At 59.7% G+C, this 22,580-nt stretch overlaps 1 protein-coding gene across 1 annotated transcript in view; it reads right to left on the bottom strand.

The window, feature by feature from the left end:
• Positions 1 to 1,349: 1,349 nt before the first annotated feature.
• CSPG4 (chondroitin sulfate proteoglycan 4) overlaps positions 1,350 to 22,580 on the bottom strand; it is a 34,733-nt gene continuing 13,502 nt past the window's right edge. Inside the window, exons 2-10 of the mRNA XM_026116225.2 lie at positions 18,958 to 19,121; positions 13,088 to 16,669; positions 11,761 to 12,240; positions 11,206 to 11,382; positions 7,023 to 7,221; positions 6,806 to 6,940; positions 6,558 to 6,715; positions 4,769 to 4,952; positions 1,350 to 4,279 (exon numbers count right to left, since the gene is read on the bottom strand). Of these exons, the coding sequence (XP_025972010.2) occupies positions 2,361 to 4,279; positions 4,769 to 4,952; positions 6,558 to 6,715; positions 6,806 to 6,940; positions 7,023 to 7,221; positions 11,206 to 11,382; positions 11,761 to 12,240; positions 13,088 to 16,669; positions 18,958 to 19,121 (6,998 nt within the window). The 3' untranslated portion in view covers positions 1,350 to 2,360. The remainder of the gene's footprint in view (positions 4,280 to 4,768; positions 4,953 to 6,557; positions 6,716 to 6,805; positions 6,941 to 7,022; positions 7,222 to 11,205; positions 11,383 to 11,760; positions 12,241 to 13,087; positions 16,670 to 18,957; positions 19,122 to 22,580) is intronic.

Here is a 22,580-nt window from a genome sequence, read left to right as displayed (position 1 = left end):
GGAGCGGGCAGCGGGGCTCTCCGTGACTCCAGTGCCCCAAGCCGGAGCGCTACACCGCTGCGTGAGCAAAGCGCAGACAGCCGCTTCGCTCCGGCTTTCTGCCTTGCCGTTGCCAGCAGAACTTGGCCCTATAAAAACGTACTCTACGCTGGCTTTTTCCAGGTTCCTGCCTGTCCTCTGCTGACCCCAGGAAGTGGATGTTTCCCGGCAGTGGGAATGTAAGCACATGCTTTAAAAATAACCTGTTTCGTTTTTCAAGGCTGGTTCCAAAGTAGGCCACGTTCCTTCTGTCTAATCCCTCGGTGCGAAGCAAAAACGATTCAGAGGGAAAATGCAGCAAATGCTTCCAGCAGGGCCCTCGGCCACCAGCTTCCTCGCAGAGTCTCCGTCCGTCCCCGGCTGCTCTTCCTTAAAGTGGGACTAGCAGAGATAATACACGTGCTCATCTGAACAGCACTGGTGAGGAACAGGGTTGCAATCAGGGTTAGCATCGGAGAGGCTTGTGCTGTGCTGTGGAGCAAGGTTGACCTGGCCTCCCTGGAGCAGCACTGCCCCAGTGGCCCCTCTGCTCTGCCCCCACCGTGTCCAGCCTGGCTTGCAACCCTTGGGCTCCGAGGAGCGGGGCGGGAGCCCCCGGAGCAGCCCCTCTTCTCCTGCCCGTGCAGCAGCTCGCCCAGCCGGGGCCTCGTCCCAGCACGTCACCGCGGCTGCAGGGCCGGGGCAGGCAGGCACGTGCCCTGGTTCCCGTGGGCGCTTGGCGGTCCGGCCCTGCCACCGCGCCTGCACCAGCCATCTGGAGTGGGGCAGGTGCGATTCAGCGCTTGGCAAACATTTGGCCCCATAAACACGGCTAGGAAAGCTGCCTGCGCGGTCGTGCTAAATGTCGCCTGGCTTTGCAGCAGCGGCGGAGCCAGCGCAGCCCTTGGGAGCGTCCCGGGGTGCTGGGAACAGGGAGGCTGGGGTGGGAGGGAGGAGGGAGCGCACACAGACAGCGGGGCCAGATCTTCCTCGGGTCAGAGGGGTGCAAGTCCTAAGCCTCCCCGTGGTCCCTGGGGAATTCCTTTTTTGCACCAGTTTGTGAGGGCAGGATGTGACCCATGATGAGATTCCCAGCTGTAGCAATGCAGGGTATTATTGTTGGGTCACATCCTGAGCTCAGAGCTCAGTTTTTCCTCTGTTCTTCCCTGGATAATTCCTATTTAAGTTATTAGGCCTTTCGTCTGAGGAAAATTTGAGCAAGAGCCCAGAATTTGGTCCGTTACCTCCACAACGTTGCTCCGCAGCTGCCTGGGCATGGAAGAGGGCTGGCGGGGACAGGCGGTGCGAGAGAGCTCCTTTACGACAACCTCTTCCAGGAGGCACCTCGGAAAAGGCACTTTATTCTGTTTTACTTCTGCCATATTGGAGTATACAGTGGAAAACCGCGCTGGGTCCCGGTCCCTGCTCTCGTGTCCGGCGGGGCCCCGCTCGGCGCGTTGACCGTCCGGCCCCGGGGAGCGCGCGGAGGGCAGGGCAGGGCACGGCCGGCTCGCGGCAGCCGAGAGCCGCCCCCACCGCATCTCCTGCACGGAGCGCCGCGAGCCAGGTGAGCGCCCGCGGTGTCCCTGCCCGCGGTGTCCCTGCCCACGTCGCCTGCCGTCAGCGCGCTGCGGTTTCGCACAGGCAGCCTACCTGTTGTGCAACCTCCCCCCGGGCGCTGCCTGCTCTGCTTTGTGAAACGCGCGACGGGCGTTCGGAGAAAGAGCGATTCGGTTTTTCCAGATGGGTGGGGACTCCTTAAATTCCCCTGGCATTGGCCACGGCGTTTTTCCGAGCCTCCGCGCCAGTGGCTCAGCCCGCCTAGCCCTGGGGATTTTGGACAGCTTCATCCAGAGCCTGACTCAGTGCGAATCGCTCTTCATCCTCCCTCCCGCGCCGAGAGCTGCGGCGAACGCCCCCGTGGGGCAGCCCGTGCCTGCCCCCTCCCTGGCCCTGCGCCTGCGCTGTGGGAGCCGCGGCCAGACCCGCCTGGGTGGATCGGCGGGGACTGCCAGCGGCACCGGCTCGGGCACTCCACTCCTGCCCCACGGCCACCGTTTGGGTGGTCCAGAAGCACCCGAAAAAAGCATTTCCTAGGGCTGCTGAAGTACGGCCTCCCCCCACCCCGCTTGCCTATGCAGTGACCCCTTCCCCTGCCCCAAGCAACCCGGAGATCTGGGGCTCCCGGGTGTGCCGGCACCGGCAGCCCCCGCATCGCTGGGCTCCTCCTGCCTCCAGGGAAGAGGAGAACCAGGAGGAGGATGGAGGTGCTCGGGGCGACCCGAGAGGCTGAGGGACCCTGGCTGGGGACGGTCCGGCCGCTCGCCTCCGTGCCTAGCCCTTCAGACCCAGTACTGGTTGTTTTTCAAGGCGGGGTTTGAAGTCCGGCAGTACTGGAGAAGCTCAGGGTCCGGCGGCGCGCCAGGCCCCGTGCCCGGGGGCGGAGGGCCCTCTCCCTTGGCCTCCAGGGCGTTCACAGTTGTTAGGGGGATGCCTTGGTTGGGGTCCGTCTTCCGGAAGGTCTCCTGGTCGAGCACGGTGCCGTTCTTGGCCTTGGCGGCCGGGGCGCCCTGGACGTGGTGCTTCCCTGTCTTGTTGCGCTTGTGCAGGTAGAAGAGCAGGGGCAAGATGAGAGCCAGCAGGAGGAAGATGAGGCAGATGGGGATGATGACGCTGAACATGTTGGCCTCGATGAAGCTGAGGAACGTGCCCCCCTCCACGGGGCTGGGGCTGGTCGTGGCGCCGTGGCCGTGCCAGGCGGTGGGGGGGACGCCCAGCTCGCTGGCATTGGGGCTGCTCCACGCCGTGCCCTGTGGCTGGGGGCCCAGCGTGTGTGGTGAGGGCACCTGGGGGGCTGCAAGCAGGGTGACGCTGTAGGCTTTGGAGGTGTTATATGGCTCAATGCTATACACCAGGGACGCCAGTGCCGGCGGCACGCCAGCAGCTGCCAGTTCGAAGACGAAGCTGTCGTTCTGCAGCGGTTGGCCAGCCTCCGTGGTGTCCAGCACCTCCAGACCGATCAGCCCTTGCTCCAGCTCAATCTGGCTGAAGTTGTCGACTGGGGTGGCGTGTTGCCCCGGGTCTCTCGAGACCCTCATGACACGGCTGCTACTGGGCGCCCTGCGGATTTTAAATACTGGGACTCCCTTAGTCTGGTTGGCCAGTTCGCTCGCGTCGAGGATGCTGGTGTCCATCAGGGCTGTGGTGCCCCTGGGCCACAGGCTCCCTGGCTGTGCCTTGACCCAGGCCTTGACAGTCACATTCACCACCCCAGTCCTGTTTGCTGTCTGGGATGTGGCGAGGAAGTGGAATTCATCCTCAGGAGAGGAGAAGTTGGTAAAAATAAAAGTTACTTCCCCATGGTCCACCTGCTTCTGTGAGAACGCCCGCACTGGCTTTTGGTTGACTTGCACTTGGCCAAACTTTGGGTCCTTGGTGATCCTGTAAACAACGTCCTGTTGCCCGAGCTGGGACGCTCCCAGGAGGTGATCCCGGGACACGGAGGCCTTGTTCAGGCCCTGAGGTACTTCCAGTGGCACCAGGTTCACTGGGGTTGTCACCGCAGGCAGCACCATGATTTCCAGAGAGGTCAGGATGGGTGCGTGATGGCCATCAGAGAGGCTCAGGACCAAGGACTCAGGGGAACGGTTCCCGGAGGCAACGAACGCCACGTGGCCTGTGTTGATGTCTGCTTGGGTGAAGTGGTCAATAGGCACCTGGTGATTGCGGGTGCTGGCCAGGTAGCCGGTGAGGGGTCTCTGGAGGAGGCGGTACTCCATCTCCTCCGGGGAACTATCCGAGTCAGCTATATCCAGGTACTCCTGGGACAGCAGCACCCAGGAGCCCACGAGGACCTGCAGCACTTCTCGCCGCTTCACCACCTGTGGCACCTTTTTATTGCCGCTCGTCACCGTTATATTAAAAGCTTCAGAAATGACCACCCCTTCTTGAGGAGGGTGAACAGACTGCTCTGCCCGGGGCCGGAGCCAAGCCTTAAATTGGAAGTGATCTTCGGAGGCACTGTCCCCGCGGTGGGTGTACACCAGGCGCCCCGCGTCCAGATCCGACTGCAGGAAGACGGGACGTGCCCTCTCCACAGGCACGCCGGCCACCGAGAGCTGCCCATGCCCAGGGAGCCCCGTGACCAGGAACACGACGTCGTGCGTGGCCCTCTCGGGGGCTGGGACTTGGCTCAGGAGGTTGGAGGCGTCGAGCACGGAGGTGTCGATCTCTGCCCTTTGAGCCTTCGCAACCTGGAGGCCTGAAAGAAAAGGGAAAAACCAGAGTACTGTGAGTACAGGGAAGACCCAGGTAGGGGAATTGGCTGGAGGGTAGAGAGGATGAAAGCAGAGCCAGAAGAGTGTGTGATATAGGGGAGAGGAGAAAAGGGGAGTAGAGAACAGAAAGAACGGTTATAAAGAAATGGAGGGGGGAGAGAGGAGAAATGGGAAGTGATTTATTAGTTTGGCAAGGCCATGGGGGAAGGAGTTGTGCAGACAGATCCAGGAAAGAGATTAAAGCAGTTTGCTGGACGTTACTTGACATAACATCAGAGTTCGCACTTGGGGGACCCAGGGAAATTGGATGGTAGTCCCTCTTCCTGGGACAAACAAGCTCTCCTGAAGTTTTCTCCTTGAGGGCAATAACCTCAGGAGAGCTTGTTTGTCCCTTGCTTCTCCTCCACCCTCAGCCTTTATGGGCCCAGCACTATAAATCTGGCTGAGTCTTTCTTTTTTTTTTTTTTTTTTACCTGCATTTCTCCAGAGCTGAGTTGAGCGTTGGGGGCATCTGGCCTCGAATGATATCAGCACGAGGAGGATGAAGGAATCTGAGATGGTCGTGGGAGCAACGACCCGGAAGCGAATGGCATCCTGGGCAAGCCAGAATGGTTTTGGTGGCATCTCATGCTGGTAGAAAATCATCCCACTATCCACCTAGCAGTGAACAAAATGCAACAATCTCTGCTTAATGGCACAGTAAACCAACGTGAATAATACCACGCAGGAACCGCTGAGCTCAGCGGGAGCCCTGTCCTCCATCTCATCTCGGGTCACTGTGTATGACAGGCACTGCAGCGCTGGAGGGGGGAGGAAGCGGGGGTGAAGCCCTGCCTTACATTGCAGAGCAGGGTGTAAACACCATGATTTCTGGATGTCTCCCGTGCCCCATCTCTGGGCCAAGGCCAGAAGAGCTGGATCACCAAAGCTAGGTAAGCTGGCAAATGCTAGCAGGTGCTAGAGGAGGCAGCAGACTGCACTAGAGCCAAGCCGTGGACCATGAACTCTTGTTCTGGCTCAAAGGAGACAGCAACCAAGCCCTCATTATGCAGTAAAACGGGGACTATTGCCAGCCAGCACTGCAGGGCCCGCTGTGCCCGTGCGGCTCCTGGCACGCAGAGCTGAAGCTGCTGCACAGAGCTCGCAGTGCCTCTCCCATCAGCTCTGCCAGGCCTTTTCCATCCAGCAACTGGGGAAACCGAGGCTCAGAAAAAGGTCTGGACTTGCTCAGCATCCGCTGCAGGTCAACAGAGAGGTGCTGCCCCTGAGGGCAAACACACTGCGGCAGGGCTTGCAGGTAAGTGCAGGAGCTGGGCTGGGCAAACCTTCCACATGTTGCCAAGTAAAGGAAGGGAGAAAACCAAACCCAGCAATGCAGCTGCGCAGGAGGGGAACCATGCATGGGGACACGATGCAGCTCTCCCCAAGCGCGCAGGAATGTAATTACGCCAAGGGCCATAAGCCCTCTGCGCTGTGTGGGTGCAGAGAGACGGCACGGGATGGGAGCCAGGGCTGCGTGGAGGGTGGATCCAAGCCCTCTCCGGAGCTGGTCTGCTCTAGAGGGGCTATCTGACCTGGCCACTGCTGCAGGGCTTTCTGTAGAAATATCCCCTTGCATCGTGGTCTGGTGAAGCCTGGCTATGCAGGAGATGTGGAAGTGAGGTTTTGCTCAGAGCCAGAGTGTTTCTGGCTGTAAGCATCTGGTTTGGCTCTTGCCAGGCCAGGATGCCGCTTCACATCTGCATCGGTCTGCTCCGACCCCGCCGGTGATGGAGCGGTGCTGAGCTCTGCCCGCAGATGCTCTGGCACTGTGCGGGATCAAGCGGCGTGAAACCCCTGCCATGTGGCCTGGGGACGGTGATCTGCCACCGCCGCCAGGGCTGACACCTCCCGTGGACAACGTGCCTGCTGCGGGGGAGCCTAAGGAGGGGATTATAACTCCCTGAGCAACCCCTGCAGCTACAGCCAAGGCTGGAGGCCGCAGTAAAGCTGGCCCTGGGAGCGCAGCCTCGTAATCCCTCTTAGCATCCGTCGGCAGGGCTGGAAAAGTCATTCTGCCTCCGCTGCCTCTTCCGCAGAGCAGCGGGGAGGGAATAGCTGTGGCCGTGCTGGTGCCAGCAGCCCTGCAGGGCTGGGGGGTCTGGTGACGGGACCCCCATGCAGCCGCCCCCATCGCTTTGGGTTGGGGTGGCCCTGGGGCGCAGGGAGGAGGCGGCTCTGCGGGCGTCCCGTCCGCTCCGCCCGCGGCCGGCGCCGGCTCACCTGGGCTTGGGTGAAGTTCCTCACTTCGGCGCCGCCGCGGGCAGCGCCCAGCCGGCCCAGGCGCGGGGCCTGCTCGATGCTGTAGTACAGGGAGGCGGCGCCGGCCGCCCCGCCGGCCACCGCCTGCAGGTTCTCGCTCGTGATGGGCTGCAGGGCACCTGGAAGGCACAGCGAGGCCCGGCTCAGCCGCCCGCCGCCCTCGGCCCCGCCGCCGTGCCGCCCCTCGGCCCCGCCGCCGCGGCACCCACCTGGGCACACGGTGAGGCTCTGCTTCTTCGCCAGGCTGACGACGGCCTCCCTCTGGGCCCGCACCACGAAGAAGTGCCCCGGGGACAGGTTCTCGCCGTCGGACAAGGCGAAGGCGAAGCCGCCGTCCAGGGGCCCTGCGGAGAGCGCGGAGTTGGGCCGGGGGACGGCGGGGGCCGCGCCAGGCGCCGCGGGGCGTCTCTGCCCGCCGGGGCCTACCTCGGTGCACGAACTGGACGAGGCCGCGGTTTATCTGCGCCTGGCTGAACTGCCGCACCTCGGCGTGGGGGGACGGCCGCAGCACCAGCCTCCCGTTGGCCGGCGGCTGCACCGAGTAGATGACGTCCTCCGGCGGCGAGTCCTCATCCTCGGCGCTCAGGAGCTGGGGGCCGATGTCGGCCGTGGCGCCCTCCCGCATCTGGGGGCGCAGGGAGCGGTGAGCTGCCGCGAGCCGCCCCGTCCCCGCCTGCAAAATGTCCCTCCCGCCGGCTGCCGCGCGAGGCCGTCCCGGCGAGCACGCGGCCAAGCTGCTCCCCAGAGCAGCCATCCCGCACCGAGCCAGCCAGCCGGGCCCTGGGGACACCACTGCCGCCCCGGAGCCTCCCCAGCACGGGCGGAAGCAGGGTGAAATGGCTCGTGGTTCCTTTTTGTGGCCGTGGGGCACTGCAACGGCCACGGAGGCGAGGATGCCCCGGGAGCAGACCCAAGCCCCACCAGCGCTTGGTGTCCCCCCTGTGCAGGCAGGAGCCTTGGGGCGTGTGTCCAGCTGCCTGTGGCCCAAGCCCGAGGAGACCACCACCCTGAGCACAGGAAGATTTACTCAGCTGGCCCTGCTACGTTAGATTAGCTCCTTTCTGCTTTTTTCAGCTGGCCTGTCCCAGAGCATTGCTTGAGTGGGTGTGGGTGCTGACAGTGAAATTACATCCACCGGCAGACGCCTTGAGACTGCAGCAGAGAGGCTCAAAAACACAGCTTTAGAGAAGCCGGAGGGAAGATGTATTGCCTAAATACATGGCCGAGCCCAGCTGGGCGCTGCAGGCCGGTTGGGAGCTGAAGTCCTTGCACTGGGAGCTGCTGCCTTTGTATTTCTGCTCACTCAGGCTTTCAGGCTGCTCCCTCTCCTGAGCACCTGCAGCCAGGTGAGGAAACGAGGTTAATTCAGCGCCTGTTTAAATTGCAGTCACACCCTGGATTTGGTGCCAAGGAAAACTCCCAGTAGCCAGAGCAAAGTGGGGTGATTGCAGTGCTGAGGCTGTGGGAGGGCCTCTGCAGCATGCTGGGCTCTGGGCCCCCGCAGAGCACCGTGCCCTGCCGGGCTGCCACGCTGCTTCCCCGGCAGCGGGAGCAGCTTCGCTGCTGCCTGGAGCCTGCTCGGCCGTCGTGGGCCTGCTTAGCTGTATGCTGTGTCCTCGCTGAGTTATTCGAACCTTCCACTGGGTTCCTGTTCTCGGTTACTCGGCTCATTATGTTTGCTCAGACTCTGTGTCGCCTCCCTTCTCCGTGACAGCTTGCACGGGGGCACTGGAGCAGCCGCCAGGGCACGGTGCCCGCAGTTGGGAGAGGATTGGTCCCCAGCAATGCCACCTCCAGGGGTGAGGCGGTCAGAGCCTCCCTTCCAACGGTGTCCCATGATCTTTTCTCCTGAGGCAACCTGAAAGGTGGGCTGGGACAAGCCTGTCTGGTGCTGATCACTTTGTGTTTCTGCCTGGTGCACTGGGCTGCCCGAGACCCATGTGCTGGCTGGGGCGGTCTGGTCCCGTGGGAGAGCGGAGCAGCTCAAGGCCTGCTCCCCCTCTCGCCGCAAAGGCTGGGCCAGCGGCTAGGAGGAGCTAGGAGACCTCCTCACGCACCATGTCTGGAGGTAACCGCAGGGTGCCTGTGCCAGCTCCTCTGGGACAGGCCAGCTGTCAAAGCCCCTCGTGTCTTCGAGGATGGATGTGGCCTGCTGCAAAATGCCTGGCAGGGTCTGAGTCCTGCCTGTCTGCTCCGCTGCTCTGGTTGGACTCTACGCCCATGCAAAGCTGGCGAGCACATCCGGCAGCAGCAGGCTTTGTGCAATCCATGTCCTGGACCTAGCTTGACCTTTAAACGGTGAAGTCATCTGTTACAAGAACACAAACACATGCATGCCCTGGTGTCTCCCGGGTGCTGGTTTGTTTTAGTGTTTCTCTCGCTCCAAAGCAAGGCAGCAGCCTGCTCTGCTCCAGGGCCCCTCCTAGGGCTGACGCTCGGGACTGGGAGCGTTCGCGGCACGCAACTGTGGTTAACCGAGCCCTAAGGGGGAGGGTGGTAATCGCAATGGAAAGGCAGATGGACCTGTGCCTCTGTAATGGGGCTGAGTTTATTTTGGGACCTCTTTCTTTCTTCTGACCTTTTTTCTTTAGCATCATGCCTGGGAGGGAAGCACATGCTTCTTTAAGTAACTCGCTAATGGACTGGCTAAAAACAAGGCCAAGAGAGAGTTTCCTCCTCCCCTTGCACAGGGTCTGCTTTGTGTGTCTCTCCACGCTCCGGTTTCCTCCCAGACAGTGAGAGCAAGGCCCGGAGGAGGCAGCTGGGCAGCAGCTGAGCACCAACCAACTGGTGAGGCCCTTCGCTATTGGGGTGTGATGGTGCCTGGTGGCGAGCGTGGATTTTGCACCCGGGTGAGAAGGAGGCAGAGGGAAGTGTGTGTGCTGGAGTGGGGAGGAGAGGGGCTATTGTGGAGCCCAGCAGCCAAGGGGTTAACCTCCCATTGCTTGGAGTGCAGGGGATTTTGGGACAGCTGTGGCAGCTAAGGGAGTCACCCATAATGCACTATAAAAGGCATTTGCTAGAAGGGAGCTGAGCATGCTGGGCTAGGGGTGCTTCTGCTCCTCTCAGAGCTAGTTACATTATTGCTAGCTTGAAGGTATGTGGCTGGTGGCATAAATGAGAGCCATGCAGGGAGGTGACAGGCCTGTGCAGGCCCTGGGGCTGCCTCCCTCCCTCCCTCCCTGCCTGCCTGCCTGGTGGTGGTGGATGGAGACCCCAGAGCTCTACTGGGCACCCCCTGCCTCTCTGCTTCTTGGGCTGCCTGGGGTTGTGCCTCTCCTTCAGCAGCCTTCCTTGTGGCCCTTCATCTCTGTGAAGGCTTGTCCTTAGCCAGGTGCCCCAGCCCTGGCAGCTATTTCTGCTTCCTCTAGGCTGTTGAGTGATCCAACCAACCCTTGTCCTCTTTCTGTATCTCTAAAACTTCTGAGCTCTACTTGTGAAAAGCCTTGTCTAAGTGCTGGGGCTTTACTGGGAGGAAGAGGGGAAATGTCTGCAGGTCACAGTCTGCTGGAGAACCCAGGAGTCCTGGTTGCTTTGCCGAGCTCAGCAGAGACCTCCTGAGACATTGGGTGGAGCAGGGGGGGTCCCAGCACAGCTGAAAACCCTATTGCGTGCACATCTGCACGCAGGCATACGTAGCGTGGGTGCCCTCCGAATGCAGTGAAGCCCATGAGGTTCCTTTGGGCACCTCCTCTGGAGCCCAGCGAAGGCGAGCAGGCTCCTAGGCATCCTCCAAATATCGCTGCAACAGCCTGGCTTTGCCTGACGGGAAGAGCTGCTTTCCCTGCTGCTAGCCCTGTGACATCCAGGGATGCTGTGATGATAGCCTTGAAAGTGGAGGAGAATGATCCAGCTGGACCGTTACTTCTGCCTATTTTCTAACCATGCTTTGCCATAATTTTGCACCAGCTCCCATGAATGGAGCAGGGAGGTGTCTGAAATAGTGAGGGGAAAGCTTAAAGACAGACTTTGTAGCTCCTGAAGGTGGGACTTCAAGCAGCAGGTGAGACTGATTTGGTTCTGCCTCAGCTGATTCCCATCTTGGTGATCTAAGGCAACGCAGAGCTGCTGCGGAGGGGACGGAGAGCCTGGGCATAGCCAGAGGAAGGCAGGGTGAAGGCTGCTTAACCCGTTAGCTATTTCCAATCTCTCTGCAAACTCACAAGATGATGATAGTGCTCTCAGCAATGATTTTGGGAAGGGAGGGGAGGACAGTGCTCCCGTGGCCTGTGCGGCTGGAGAGCTGTGCTAAGGGGGCCCTCGGGCCTGCTCTGGCTCTGCCGTGGTGGTGGCTGAATTCCTGACGGGGCGGATGGAGGGGGCGATAGCGCTGGGCAGGCCGCGGGGCAGGCTCATGGCGGCAGGCGCCGGAGGAGGGTGCGCGGGGATGCTCCCATCTTGTGGACGACTTCAGCATCGCCGGCGAGAGGGAGACGAGGGACGCAGGCGCGGCCCTGGCTTTTCCGCCTCGAGTGAGGCCTGGATCTGTGGGAAAGGTCCCGGGGAAACCGCGCCAGCCGCAGCGCCACGGGCCGTAACAACCCTGCGGCAGCCCAGAGCTCGCCGGGTTTCCGCCCCGGTGCCCCCGCCCCGCAGCCGCCTGCGTTACCTGCAGCCCGGCGTTGACGCGCAGCTGGGGGCCCCGGCTGCGGTGGGGCAGGATGGTGACGAAGACGGTCCGGGGCTGGCTGTGCCGGTCGATGGCGGTGGCGTTGGCCAGGAGGGTGAAGCTGTCGGCCAGAGCCTGGGGGCCGTCCTGCCGGTACTGGATCTGCCCGTTCTCCACCTGCAGGCAGGGGCAGCGTGAGGAGCCCCACGGGGAGGGAGAGCCCGGGGCGGGGGCAGCGAGGGAGCCAGTATTTGATGCGCACTCCAGGCAGCCCGTGAGGGACAGGTCCGCTGCAAAGCTGGGGAGAGGAGTCCCTCACCCCAAAGGGGAAGCCTGGACCCCATTGTGGGTGCTCTGCCCACTGCCTGCCTCCCTCCCCACCCTGCATCCCAGGCTGGCTCTGACGTGATGCGGAAGGACCAGCTCTGCTCTGGCTCCTCCAGAGCTGTCTAAGCGCACCTCGGCTGTGCCCTGCCACACACAGATCTGAGCCAGTCCTGTGCTAGGCGTGTGCCCTGTCCGCAGTGCAACCCCGCGGTGCTGACCCCCCCGTACCTCGCTCCAGGTGAAGGCGTGCAGCCCACGCTCCCGGGGCCGCTCGCGGTTCTGCAGGGTGCCGAACCTGGGGGGCTCCAGCACCCTGAACTCCACGCTGAGAGCTGCAAAGTAGGCGCTGGGGATGTTGAGGATGTCGGTGGAGAGCGTGGCGGAGCTGCCCCCCGGCACCGTGATGTTGCGGATGTCCAGGGGGACTGCGACGGGGAGCACGGCCAGGCTCACCCCAATCCCCTCCAGTGGGTCCGCCCCCCTGGCCGTGATGTCCACGACAAACCGGTCACGCTGCTCCTCTGGCCTGGAGTGCAGGTAGAGCACTTTGCCGCTGTTGATGTCCTCCTGGGTGAAGGACTGGATGGGATCCAAGCTGGGTGGTTCATTTGAGTCTTGCCCGTGCTGAACCATCACCAGGAAGCCTGAGACCGGGGGGCTGCTTACCAGGTAGATGATGTCCTGGGGAGGGATCTCTTCATGGGCAACCTGTGTGTGCAAGGAGACGTGGGGTGAGCAAGGAGGCTGGGCACCTCCCCAGCCATGGAGGTGACCATAAATACACCATTCAAACCTCTCCTGTAACAGCTGTACATGAAAGCTGTCCTTATTTGCCACAACACTGGGACATACACCTCATAATGGCCACATGGGTCCCTTGGGAGCTGAAACAGCTTCTGCTCAGCTGCTCTGGCTGTTCCTAGGGCAAAATTAGACCAGGCCCACCCCGGACTTATTCCAGTGATAGTTAGAAATTTCCTGGAAGTTGAAACACTGAGCAGCCTCAGGGGACCACGGCCATGGAGTGTCTGCACTGCCTTTAGCATGCTTTTGCTCTGCACCAATGTAGGGACTGTTATGTGTAGAGACGTTCACTATTCAAGTCATGGCTTCACCTTAATAAATAGTCCTACAAAGATGGGCTAAAGAAGAGCTACAGAGCTACTTCTGCCAGTCTTGTCCCTCTCATACAAATGAGTGATCCAAACAGGTACCATGACGGGGGGACACAGGCTGCATCAAAGACATGTCCCCTAGTACTGAGTGTGGACTGAATTTGGGAATGCCTCCTCCAGTACACAGAGCTTCTCTCTAACGCTTTCAAGGTGCTTTGTGCAAGGCAGTGCTCTGTTCTGGGTGACCTGCTTGCTTTGACGGGTTTCCACCCTATCGGCAGGAATAATTCTCTGCAGGGGTTCATGCATCTTTGAACCTTTTCCATTTTAGCGTTCAAGGAAGGTTTTCCAGGGTCTATGTGCAGGATGCAGCTTTCCCTTGATCTGTAACCAGGGAGGAGATGCGGGCTTGGGGAATTGTTAGAGAAGGGGATACTCACTGACAAATGTTCTTCCTTGATCTCAGCTGCTTCCCCTTGGAAGACACGTATCTCCTTGAGGTTCACAATGTGCAGGGGGCTGGGATGGGTGTCCAAGAACACAGTAACGGCCAGCGTATCTTCCACCACCACCTCGTTGGCTTCCACTGTGAACTGGAACTCGTCCCGGGTGTTCCTGCTCCCGTTGTGGCGGTACACAATCTCTCCTGCTAGCAGATCCCTCTGGGAGAAAGCCATGACTGGCTGCTCCCCTCTCAGCACAGTCCCCCACCGTGGGGGAGTAGTTATCAGGAACCGTATCTCTTCATCTGACCTGATGTCCATGTTGGTCTCCAGGCTGAGGACAGAGGAGTCAATGCTCCCTCGGCTCCCTTGGTGGATGGCTAGGCCGGTGTTGTTGACTATTTTGATGTAGGGGTCCGAAGCCTGAACTTCCAGGAGGGCGGTAGTTTGGTGGAGGCCATCTGAGACCTGCAGCTGAATCCAGCCCCGGTCAGCCCCTGAATGGACGAATAGGATCTTTTTCTTCCTCAAATCATCCTGTGTGAACCGATAGACCTGGTGGTTTCTGTCATCAACGGATACGATGCTGCCAAACAGAATGTCCTTCCTCGCCAGCACCAGCTGCGTGTCTGAGAAGCCGGAGTCCTTATCGGTGAAGGCAATGTCGTCCGTCGTCAGGAGGTGCTGTCCGTTGCGCACCACATTGAAAACCTTGTTCACCACTTGGACAGGGGGGTGATCATTGACGGGTTGGATGGATACTCTGAAAACACCTCTCACCTCCTCTGCATCAGGCTCAGTGCTGCCCTCGCCCTGCTTGATTGCTACAAAGGGGATATCGTCCTCCAGGGTCTCGGAGTCATCATGCTGGTACAGCAGCCTGCCCTGGAGGATGTCCTCATTGGTGAACTCTGTGATCTCCTCACTGGAGGGCCAGCTTGCGGACGTGGCCCAGGCCAGCCTCCCGTGTGCTGGCCCTTCAATTACTTCATAGATATAGTCCATGCTGTTCATGCTCTGTACAAACAAGTGGTCCCTGGAGATGATGGCCTGCCCCCCTTCCAGCACAGACAGAAGGACATTGGTCAGGGCTGGTGCATCGGGGTCTCCACCTATGCTGATTGTGTAGGTGTACACAGGAGAGTGCTGGTCCCCAGCACGGACACGAAACTGGAAGGTATCCTCAGCTTGCTTAGAGTTCCTGATGGTTGCACTGTAGCTTAAATGGTTTCTTTGCAGATCATCTTGGGTAAATCCAGAGCCTTCAGTCAGCCTGTTGCCAAGCAACTCCAAGTTTCCCTTTTTGGGAGCCTGGATTATCACATACTGGAAGGAGACTGGGGCAGCGTTTGGATCTTCCAACATTGCCTCCAGTTCCTTGCTGGTGATATTTTTGTGCCGCTTGTTTTTCATTTGGAGAGGGACCATGGTTCTCATCTTAATGGTAGCTCTTTTGATCCTGATGAGGAAGGTGTTGTTTTGCAAGGTCTTCTGTCCAACCTGGACTTCGAATTTCAGCTTCTCCACAACATCTTCCAGCCGGTGCTCGGGATCTGTGCTGAAATACTGGATGCGTCCTTGCTCCAGGTCTTGCTGGTGGAAGGACTCCACTTTTTGCCATTCCCCTCCCACCCTCCCTTGTTTCTGGACTTCACCATACCTGAGAGGTTCTGTGAGGCCATACAGGATGGCAACACGTTGTTTCACAGCGTTTGTCTCCACTGATAGGTTGGCTGTGGTAATGCGTGCAGCCCCTCCCTGGGAGATGAAGAGGCCGGTGTTGCTGTGCATGCGGATGTCAGGCTCTATGGCAAGGATCTTCAGGGTGGCTGTGGGGCTTGGGACAGACCCATCGCTCACTTGGAAGGTGAGCTGCAAATTTGTCCCGCTCTGGTGCACGTAGACTATGTTGCCTGCTTCCAAGTCCCTGCAGGAAAACTCTTCAAGGGGCACTCCAGGGTGAAAGTCGTACTCCACATAACCCTCTTCCATCAGTCGGCCACCATGCAGCTGAAATTCAAGGTCATCACAGGATGTGTCATCATCCAAGGCCTGCAGGATGTCTGTGGTCAGATGCTTCCGTGTGTGCTTCAGGATCGTCATGTGATCCCCATGAGGAAATATTACCTGAGGGGCATCGTTGATGGGGTTGATCATTATGGGTAGCAGGTACATCTGTCCCTGCCGCAAACACTCGGGGATCCCTTGCTGGGCAGTCACAGCTACCTCCAGCATCAGCTGGTCCATGGGTCCTTCGGAGCCATCATGGACATATCTAACCTTCCGATTCACAATGTCCAACAAAGTAAACTTCCTTCTGCTTCTGGATCCAGGGACATCTAGTTCCAGCTGACCGTGCCTAGGGTCACTGGTGATGCTAAAGAGGATTTGGGACTGCCGGATGTTTGCGAGGTTCAAGTCTATCGTCAGCTGGACGTGTTTCCACTCCAAGAAGGCTGTGCCTCCTTCAGAGACAATGAGGGGGCTGACGTGCAGCAGCCTGCTGATGTTAGCGAAGGCAGGAGGGAAGCTGTTGTCTGGCCGGCATGGTTCCGCTACCAGGCCGGGTGCTCCCTGCCAGATATCAGGAGGTGGGGAGGTGGGTGCCTCATCCTGTTCATATACTTCATCATATTCCCAGTACTGCTCCTGCTTTCCACAGCCAGATGTGATGTCCTTTGTGACCACAGCGTCTTGCAGACTCCTCCTCTGCAGGTTTATCCGCAGATCCTCTAAGCAGCCAACAAATGAGTTGTTTGTTGTGCTGCCCACCGACATGAAGGCAAGATGATGCTCCCTCAGCCTTTGAAAAGCCTTTTCATCCATACCTCCAATGAACAGGTTCCCCTGAAGGTCCAGATAGTTGTTGATGCCCCGGTTGGATGTGGCTGAGGCATAGTAGTCAATCAGGATCTCAAGCTTGTGGACGTCTGTGTGGACTTTAACGTAGTGCTGCTGCTCATCGCTGATGAAGATGTTGTTGTGCAGGACGATGATGCCGTTCCCCTTCTCAACAAACCCTCTCAGGCGTCCGTTGGAGATTTCCAGGTAGAAGAAGTCATTCTCCATCCCCGCGTGGTAGATGAGGGGTGCCTGGGTGATGCTTGTTGTTATCACAAACTCAATGGTCCCTTCTTCCTTCGCATTCCACGTGGGAAATGCGATGTAAGAGTGTGGTCCTAGGAATCCAAAGGGGTCATCGGGCTCGGCAGAGAACTGCGTGCTGCACCCCTCCTGAACCCGGTGGAATATCTTGGAGCTACCTTCAGAAGCTGGAGGGGAGAGGACGTCCAGACCATTGAATGTCACTAAGTGGAGGCAACCTCTGAAGGGAGAGCTGGATCCAGAAAGATATGGCAGGTCAAGGCTCCCCGTCCCACCCGCGTAGAGGCCATACTGAATGTCCAGCTCCCGTACGGGTCCTGTGATGTCCACAGAGCTGTTAAAGAGGCCATCGATGGTCAGCGTCATCCTGCCATCTTCCACCAACAGGTCCACATCGTGCATTGCCAAGTTGTTGAGCTGCAGCTCTGCTGGGGACTGTAGCGTCACCTCCTCCGAGCCTAGCCGCAGCTTGGCCTACAGAGGAAAGAAAAAGTGGAGTCAGGACCTCAGCTCAAGCAAGACAGTATCTGGGAGAAACAAAGGAGCAGGTTGTTGGCATTTGTGGGTTGTTTACGTCTTGAAAACCCCTTGTTTGCAGAACAGACTCCTGAGATTGCAGAACATCAGTGCAGCTCTAAGCCTGGCTCTAAACCAGCCTGAAAGGTAGCCCTGAGGTTCTTTTTCTCCACCGGGGTCTGTCCTGAGCCCAGCTTTGTAGGATTGGGAGATCAGGGCCACTCTCACTTATCCCTTCCAGTGCCCTGGCAGGTTGGCCCCACCTCTGAGGACGTGGCCTCGAAATGGTCAGGGCAGCCACAGCCAGACAAGAGTGAGTGCAAAACTGGGATCATGAGCTCCCCTCTTTCACAGACCTGTCCCTGTACATGAGAGGAAGCTGGTCCCCATCCCCAGGGCTCGTACAAGCCTTAACAGTAAAACCCAAAGAAGAAGGATAAAGCAGAAGGCATGCTGAGACACCTTAAAGATCCAGGGGTAGTTCCTCTAACTGCATACGTTTCCAGATGTGCACTGCTGAGGGTAGGCTGGGAAGAGCACTGTTACCTGCAGCACAGCAGTCCACTATTTCCCTAGGAAATACTTGCTGAAGCATGGATCCACCCCCGGGCCTCACACGTGTTTCGATCTACCTATTCGCTCCTGCATACCCTGCCCTCCTCTGCCTCTCTGCGTACTCCTCCTCCTCCCCCTATACCCATATGTCTATCAGCATGCAGACATGCCCACTCTCCCTCCCACTCTCCAAATTTCTCTCCTTGCCTGCTCTTCCTCAGTGAACTCCAGACTCATGAGAACCCCAAGGTGATAGACCTCCCACTCCCAACGCCAAGGCTCCCATCTCGCCACCAGGCCTTTCCTCTCCTCCCACAGAGGAGCTCTGCCAGGTGCTGACTCTGCTTTCCCTGTTTCCTGCCCATCCCTGCCCACTGCCCTCCTTTCCTGTGGCTTGGCCCATTTCCACAACCATAGCCCTCCCGACCATCAGCCTGGGAACTAGCGAGGGAAATAGCAGGTTTTGCTTCCTCGGCGGGGATGCTGTCCCCGCAAGGAGCAGCTCTGGAGCCTGCTTAAGTAGAGGGTTAGCAGAAGGGACCCAAGGGCCGAGCCGGCGAGAGCTCTCCTGACAGATGGCCTGCATTAGAGAAACCTCTGGCCAGCTGCTTGTCTGGCTCGCTGGCTCGTCCTCTGCTTCCGCTTAGAGGTGACGTGTGGCCCTACCCGGGTGGCTCCTACGCTGCGGGAGAGGAGGGGACGTCTGCTAGGATGTGCCCTGCTCTTTTCTTTCAAGGCAGACGCCAACGCCATAACCACAAGAGGGACTTTAATTCTTCTGTCTTGCTCCCTTCTTGTGCCCTGGCTGGACTCGGCCCTTGGGAGAGACTGCTGGGGGGCCTCTTTTACTGCTCTGGGTCCTCTCCTCTGTTCTTCCCTTGTCTCCACTGGAGAAGCACCGACCCCTCGTGCTTCAGGGGTGCCTTGCATGACATTGGCAGTGCCAAGTGCATGGGGTGCAGGTTTTTGGGTGTCTCCGTCTGCAGTCCCCAGCATGAAGCGGGAGCAGCCCATTTGCACTGCTTCTGCTGGCCTCCCTCCGGGGCCCGGCCCTGGGGTGCCGCTGGACATCAGGGCATGAGAGCAGCCCGGACCCGTCGCCTCTGAGGCTGGTGAGCCAGGGAAGCCTCAGCGACGATGTCTGCAGGGCAGACGTGAGACTTCCTTCCTGAGTCCTCTCCTGCCCACAAGTGGTGTGTGGGTGAGGAATTTCCCGAGCTCGAGGCTGTTTCTGTGTATCCAATGGCCCTGAACTGATCCTCTCCCAGGATTGTGTCCAGTCTCCTCTCATGCTCCTCGAGCTCTTAACTTGCTCTAGCAGGGATTTCGACAGCTCAGCTACCCACGTTTGTGGCTTGTTTGACCCTGCCGGCTGCTGGTTTCAGGTGCTGCTCCCTCATCCTCGTACCAAAAGAAACGCTGACCCATAGACTCTAGCCAAGCTGCCTGTATGTCCTTTTAAAACCAAAGGAGAGAAAAATGCAGAGAGGTCAGTTCAGACCAGAAACCTAATTTAAGTGGGTTGAATCAGCTCTGGAGGGTCTGCTCCACTGCCAGGGAGCAGGGAAGGAGCCAAGGCTGCCTCGAGTGAACTCGGCCTCTTCCCCCATCTGCCCCAGGGCCAGACCTGGGGCACCCACCGCCGCTGAAGCAAATGGCGGATGTGGCCGGATCCGTGGTGGCACGCTGACCTGCAGGGTGCCGGCTCGCAGCTCCACCAGGAGATGGTCGGGCTGTCCCGCGGCCAGGAAGAGGAGCCCGTTCTGCTGGCTGGTGTACAGCTGCAGCTGGAGCCGCACCGTGCGCGAGGCGTCCGCCAGGGGCATCTCCACGTAGCCATCCCCGAAGAAAGAGGCTGGGGAGAAAAAGAAGAGGGTGAGGGAAGGAAGGACGCATGAGCAGCTCCCTCAGGCCCCATGTGTTTGTCCCCAGCTGTGTTTGCTGCCTGTGGCTGGGACGGGGGGACTGGTTTCAGGGTCCCCTTCCCAGGTCTCTACCCCTCTGAGAGCACTTCAGCAGTCCCTCCCCTGCCGCGCTCTGTGTTTGCCCTGCTGCCCAGATCCAAAGGTCTCTGGTGAAGGGCTGCCGCTGCATCGCCATTGCCCCTGCAATCACCGCGCCAGGCCGGCCAGCCGAGCGGCTGGGCCCAGAGCCACCTCTCGTGCACGGCACTGCCACACGGGAACACCCCAAGGCGCCTATGATCACGCTCGGTCCTCGCCCCCGCCGTGAAGAGAGCTTCTGTGTCGGAAGTCACGGGCATTAATGACAACAGTCAAGAGCCCTAAATGCCGGTTCAGACCTCCCGGCTGCCTTCCCATCCTCCGGGAGCGCACGCCGGGCTGCGCCCGCCCCTCCTGCACGGTGCTGCCCGGGCCCGAGCCGCGGAGCTGCAGCCTCCGCCCACGGCCGCGAGATGGCGCCAGCGGCCGGCGGCTCCGCCCGGCCCCGGCCGCGGCCCCGGTCCTTCCCCGCGGGAGTCTCCCGGTGCGGGGCCCCCGCGGGCTGTGCTGGTCGCCGGAGGGAGCTCCCGTCTCGTTGCCCGGCGGGGGCAGATGTGATACAGCAGCCGTCCTCTGGCGAGGTTCCCCAGCCGAGTCGTTAGCCTGACGAGGCCTTTCCACTTCTGCCACAACCGTCACCCTTCGGATGAATACGAAACCTTCCAGCGGTGGCTGTGTCATGCGTTGGCCGGATTCCCCGGCTGGTGCAAATCACCGCTCTGCGCTGCCCAAACAGCGACCCGGCCCCAGGATGCGGGGAGACGCCGCTCCCTGAGCCCTGGGGAGCTCCGCGGGGTCAGCCGAGACCGCGCTCTGCCTGCTCCCTATTTTGAACTACTTTACGATGGCTTTCCATGTCGCCGAAACATCGCTGATGTTCACCCCAAAGGTGGCTGCTTTGACAGTGCTGGAGAAATAAATGTGCGTGCATGCGATCCATATGTGGATACAAGACCACAGAAAAACCTGCACTCAAATACAGTGTTTGAAGTTGCTGCTGGAAAGTGTTCAGCAGCCAGTATACGTTAGAATTAGAGGGACTCAGCGCAATGGCATGTGATCGTGTAATGAAAGACTGTGTCACAGTGCATATGCAGAAAAGGGCAGAATTGAAGGGATGAGGTAACCGTAGAGCTGGCACAGCTTGATTTTAGAGCGCCCACACTTTTTAACTGGCTGTGTGCACGCGTGTGCGTTGTACGCGCACCCCCAGAGCACACCGTAAATGTGTGTGTGATACGTGGCTACACATTCTGCCTCGCTCCACAAAACCTCAAGTGAGCAGTGGTAAAGTTAACTCTGCAGTTGCACTAAGAAGCATGAACACTAAAAAGACCCACAAGATATGAAAAGGTGGGGAGGATGTTTCGGGGAGGGTGAACACACACAGTTTCAGTCCACATATGGTCACCATGCGTAAAGTCTGCCATGTTCAAGTTTATATATGTGCACGACTTCTTCCAAAATGAGCCCAGCATAGGCTGCGTGACTCAGTCACACTGCCTTTGCCTCCCAGATGCTTCGCCCTTTTTTGGAGGAGGGCAGTGAGGGAGATCGAGTGCTGGGGGGGAACCAACCTCCTGCACTTTGCATGGTGCAGTATGGGCATAAACAAACACGTGTGTGGTGTTTTAGCTGCTCCCCTCGTTGCCTTTTCTTGTTGCAGCTGAGCCCAATTTTCCGTAGGGCCGAAAGGGGTGGTGGCGTGAACGGGCAGGACCCTGGGCTCTTGCGGGTGGGATTTGCTCGCGGGCTGGGGCAGCAGACATGAACCTAGCACAGCAAGAAGCAGCCCCGCAGAGAGCGGTTTGAGATGAGCCCATCACCGGGAGGGTTACAGGTAACGGTGCGGTTTGCCTGGTGCAGGTAGAGCGGGGACACACTCTCTGCTGCGGCTTTTCACTTTCCCTCCTCGATCCAGCATGGGGAACCGGGGCATTGCGAGGGCTGTAACCCCACTCGCTCGGGGCAGGGCTGAAACGGCAGCCTGGAAATATCGAGCGCTTGCGTTAATACCGTGCCTTTTACTCAGCGCAGGGCAGGGCTGCCAGCAGGGCTTACTCAAGCCTGCTCATTTCCTGGTTCCTGCGCATGCAGTTGGCATGTGTCGCTTTGGCATCCCGGTCCTCTTTGAGCCAGTGAATCACAGCAGCTTTGCCATTATTTGCACCGACGTTAAAGGTCACTGTCCTCTGCTGACCCGCTCCCTCCTTGCAGGGTCCTGGTGGAGACGAGCAGCCCCGGCGTGCTCCGCGGGGTGCTGCTGGCCCTCGGGGCACGGGGCGCGGGCTGCCCTGACGGGTGGCGCCCGCGGCGTTCGGCCGCCCAACATCTTGTGAGCAGAACCGCTGCGGCGCGTTGCAAAAGGGACCTTTGCTCTGCCTCCTCTCCGCACGGACACACGTGGTTGTGCTCCGGCCCCGAGCTGCGTGCACACGTGCAGGCGGAGGGCTTTGGTCCCCCGGAGACATCGCATGCACTTCGTGTCCTGGCTCCCACAGAGGTTTCTCCCATGCGTGCACAGTGTGTGCTCCAGCTCCCACTCCGATTTTTCGACATTTTTTTGCTTTGTGGCTTCTCTTAATCTGAAAAACATGGCCTTCAGATGGGTGCTGAGTGGCTGCTGTCACGGAGCCAGAGCGCTTTGCAGAGTCCTGCTTCCTCTGCGGCTGGGCCTGCGCCTCACCCACTCGCGACGCCTTCGCCTCTGTGCGGACCTGACACCCGAGGGGACAGGGAGCGGGGCCCTGGGGACCCCGTCAGTCGTTCCTGAGGCTGGCGGGGATGGCTGTGCTCAGCCAGCCTTCTGCGCTGCCTCCCCGGGGCAGGGGACCTGGCCCAGCGAGTCCTGCAGCTAGCACGTTCAGTCCCGCCTTAACTGTCCCGCCGCTGCCAGAGACGCTTTTCTTCGGTTTCTCTCAAAATAATAATAATAAAAAGTTACGTGCTGATGCCCGGGGGAGCGCTGCTGTTCGCTGGTGGAGGAGGCACCCTTGCCTGGGCTCCCAGGGCTTTGGGACTCTTCTCCAGCGAGCGGGTCACATCAGTGTGAGTTACTGCGGTTTCTCCTCCTGAGTCCTGCTCTGCTCCAGTCCCGCTCTCGCTCCGCAGCCCGCCCGGGGTGCGGGGGCCCGTTCGAAGGCGGTGGGGCGACACCGAGCAAAAAGCGGCCGTGGGTTGCCTCCCCGCCATGGGGATCCGTGCTATTGCTCTTCTGCAAGGAGTCTTCGCTTCTCACGTCCTTCTGCCGCCTTGGTGCCCGCCCCGGCCACCCCGCCTGCGGGGGCTCAGCCCCGCCATGAGTAACGCGC

The sequence above is a fragment of the Dromaius novaehollandiae genome, chromosome 10 (assembly GCF_036370855.1).
Source record: "Dromaius novaehollandiae isolate bDroNov1 chromosome 10, bDroNov1.hap1, whole genome shotgun sequence".
Classification (NCBI taxonomy): Eukaryota; Metazoa; Chordata; class Aves; order Casuariiformes; family Dromaiidae; genus Dromaius; species Dromaius novaehollandiae.
This window is presented reverse-complemented; position numbering and strand designations above follow the sequence as displayed.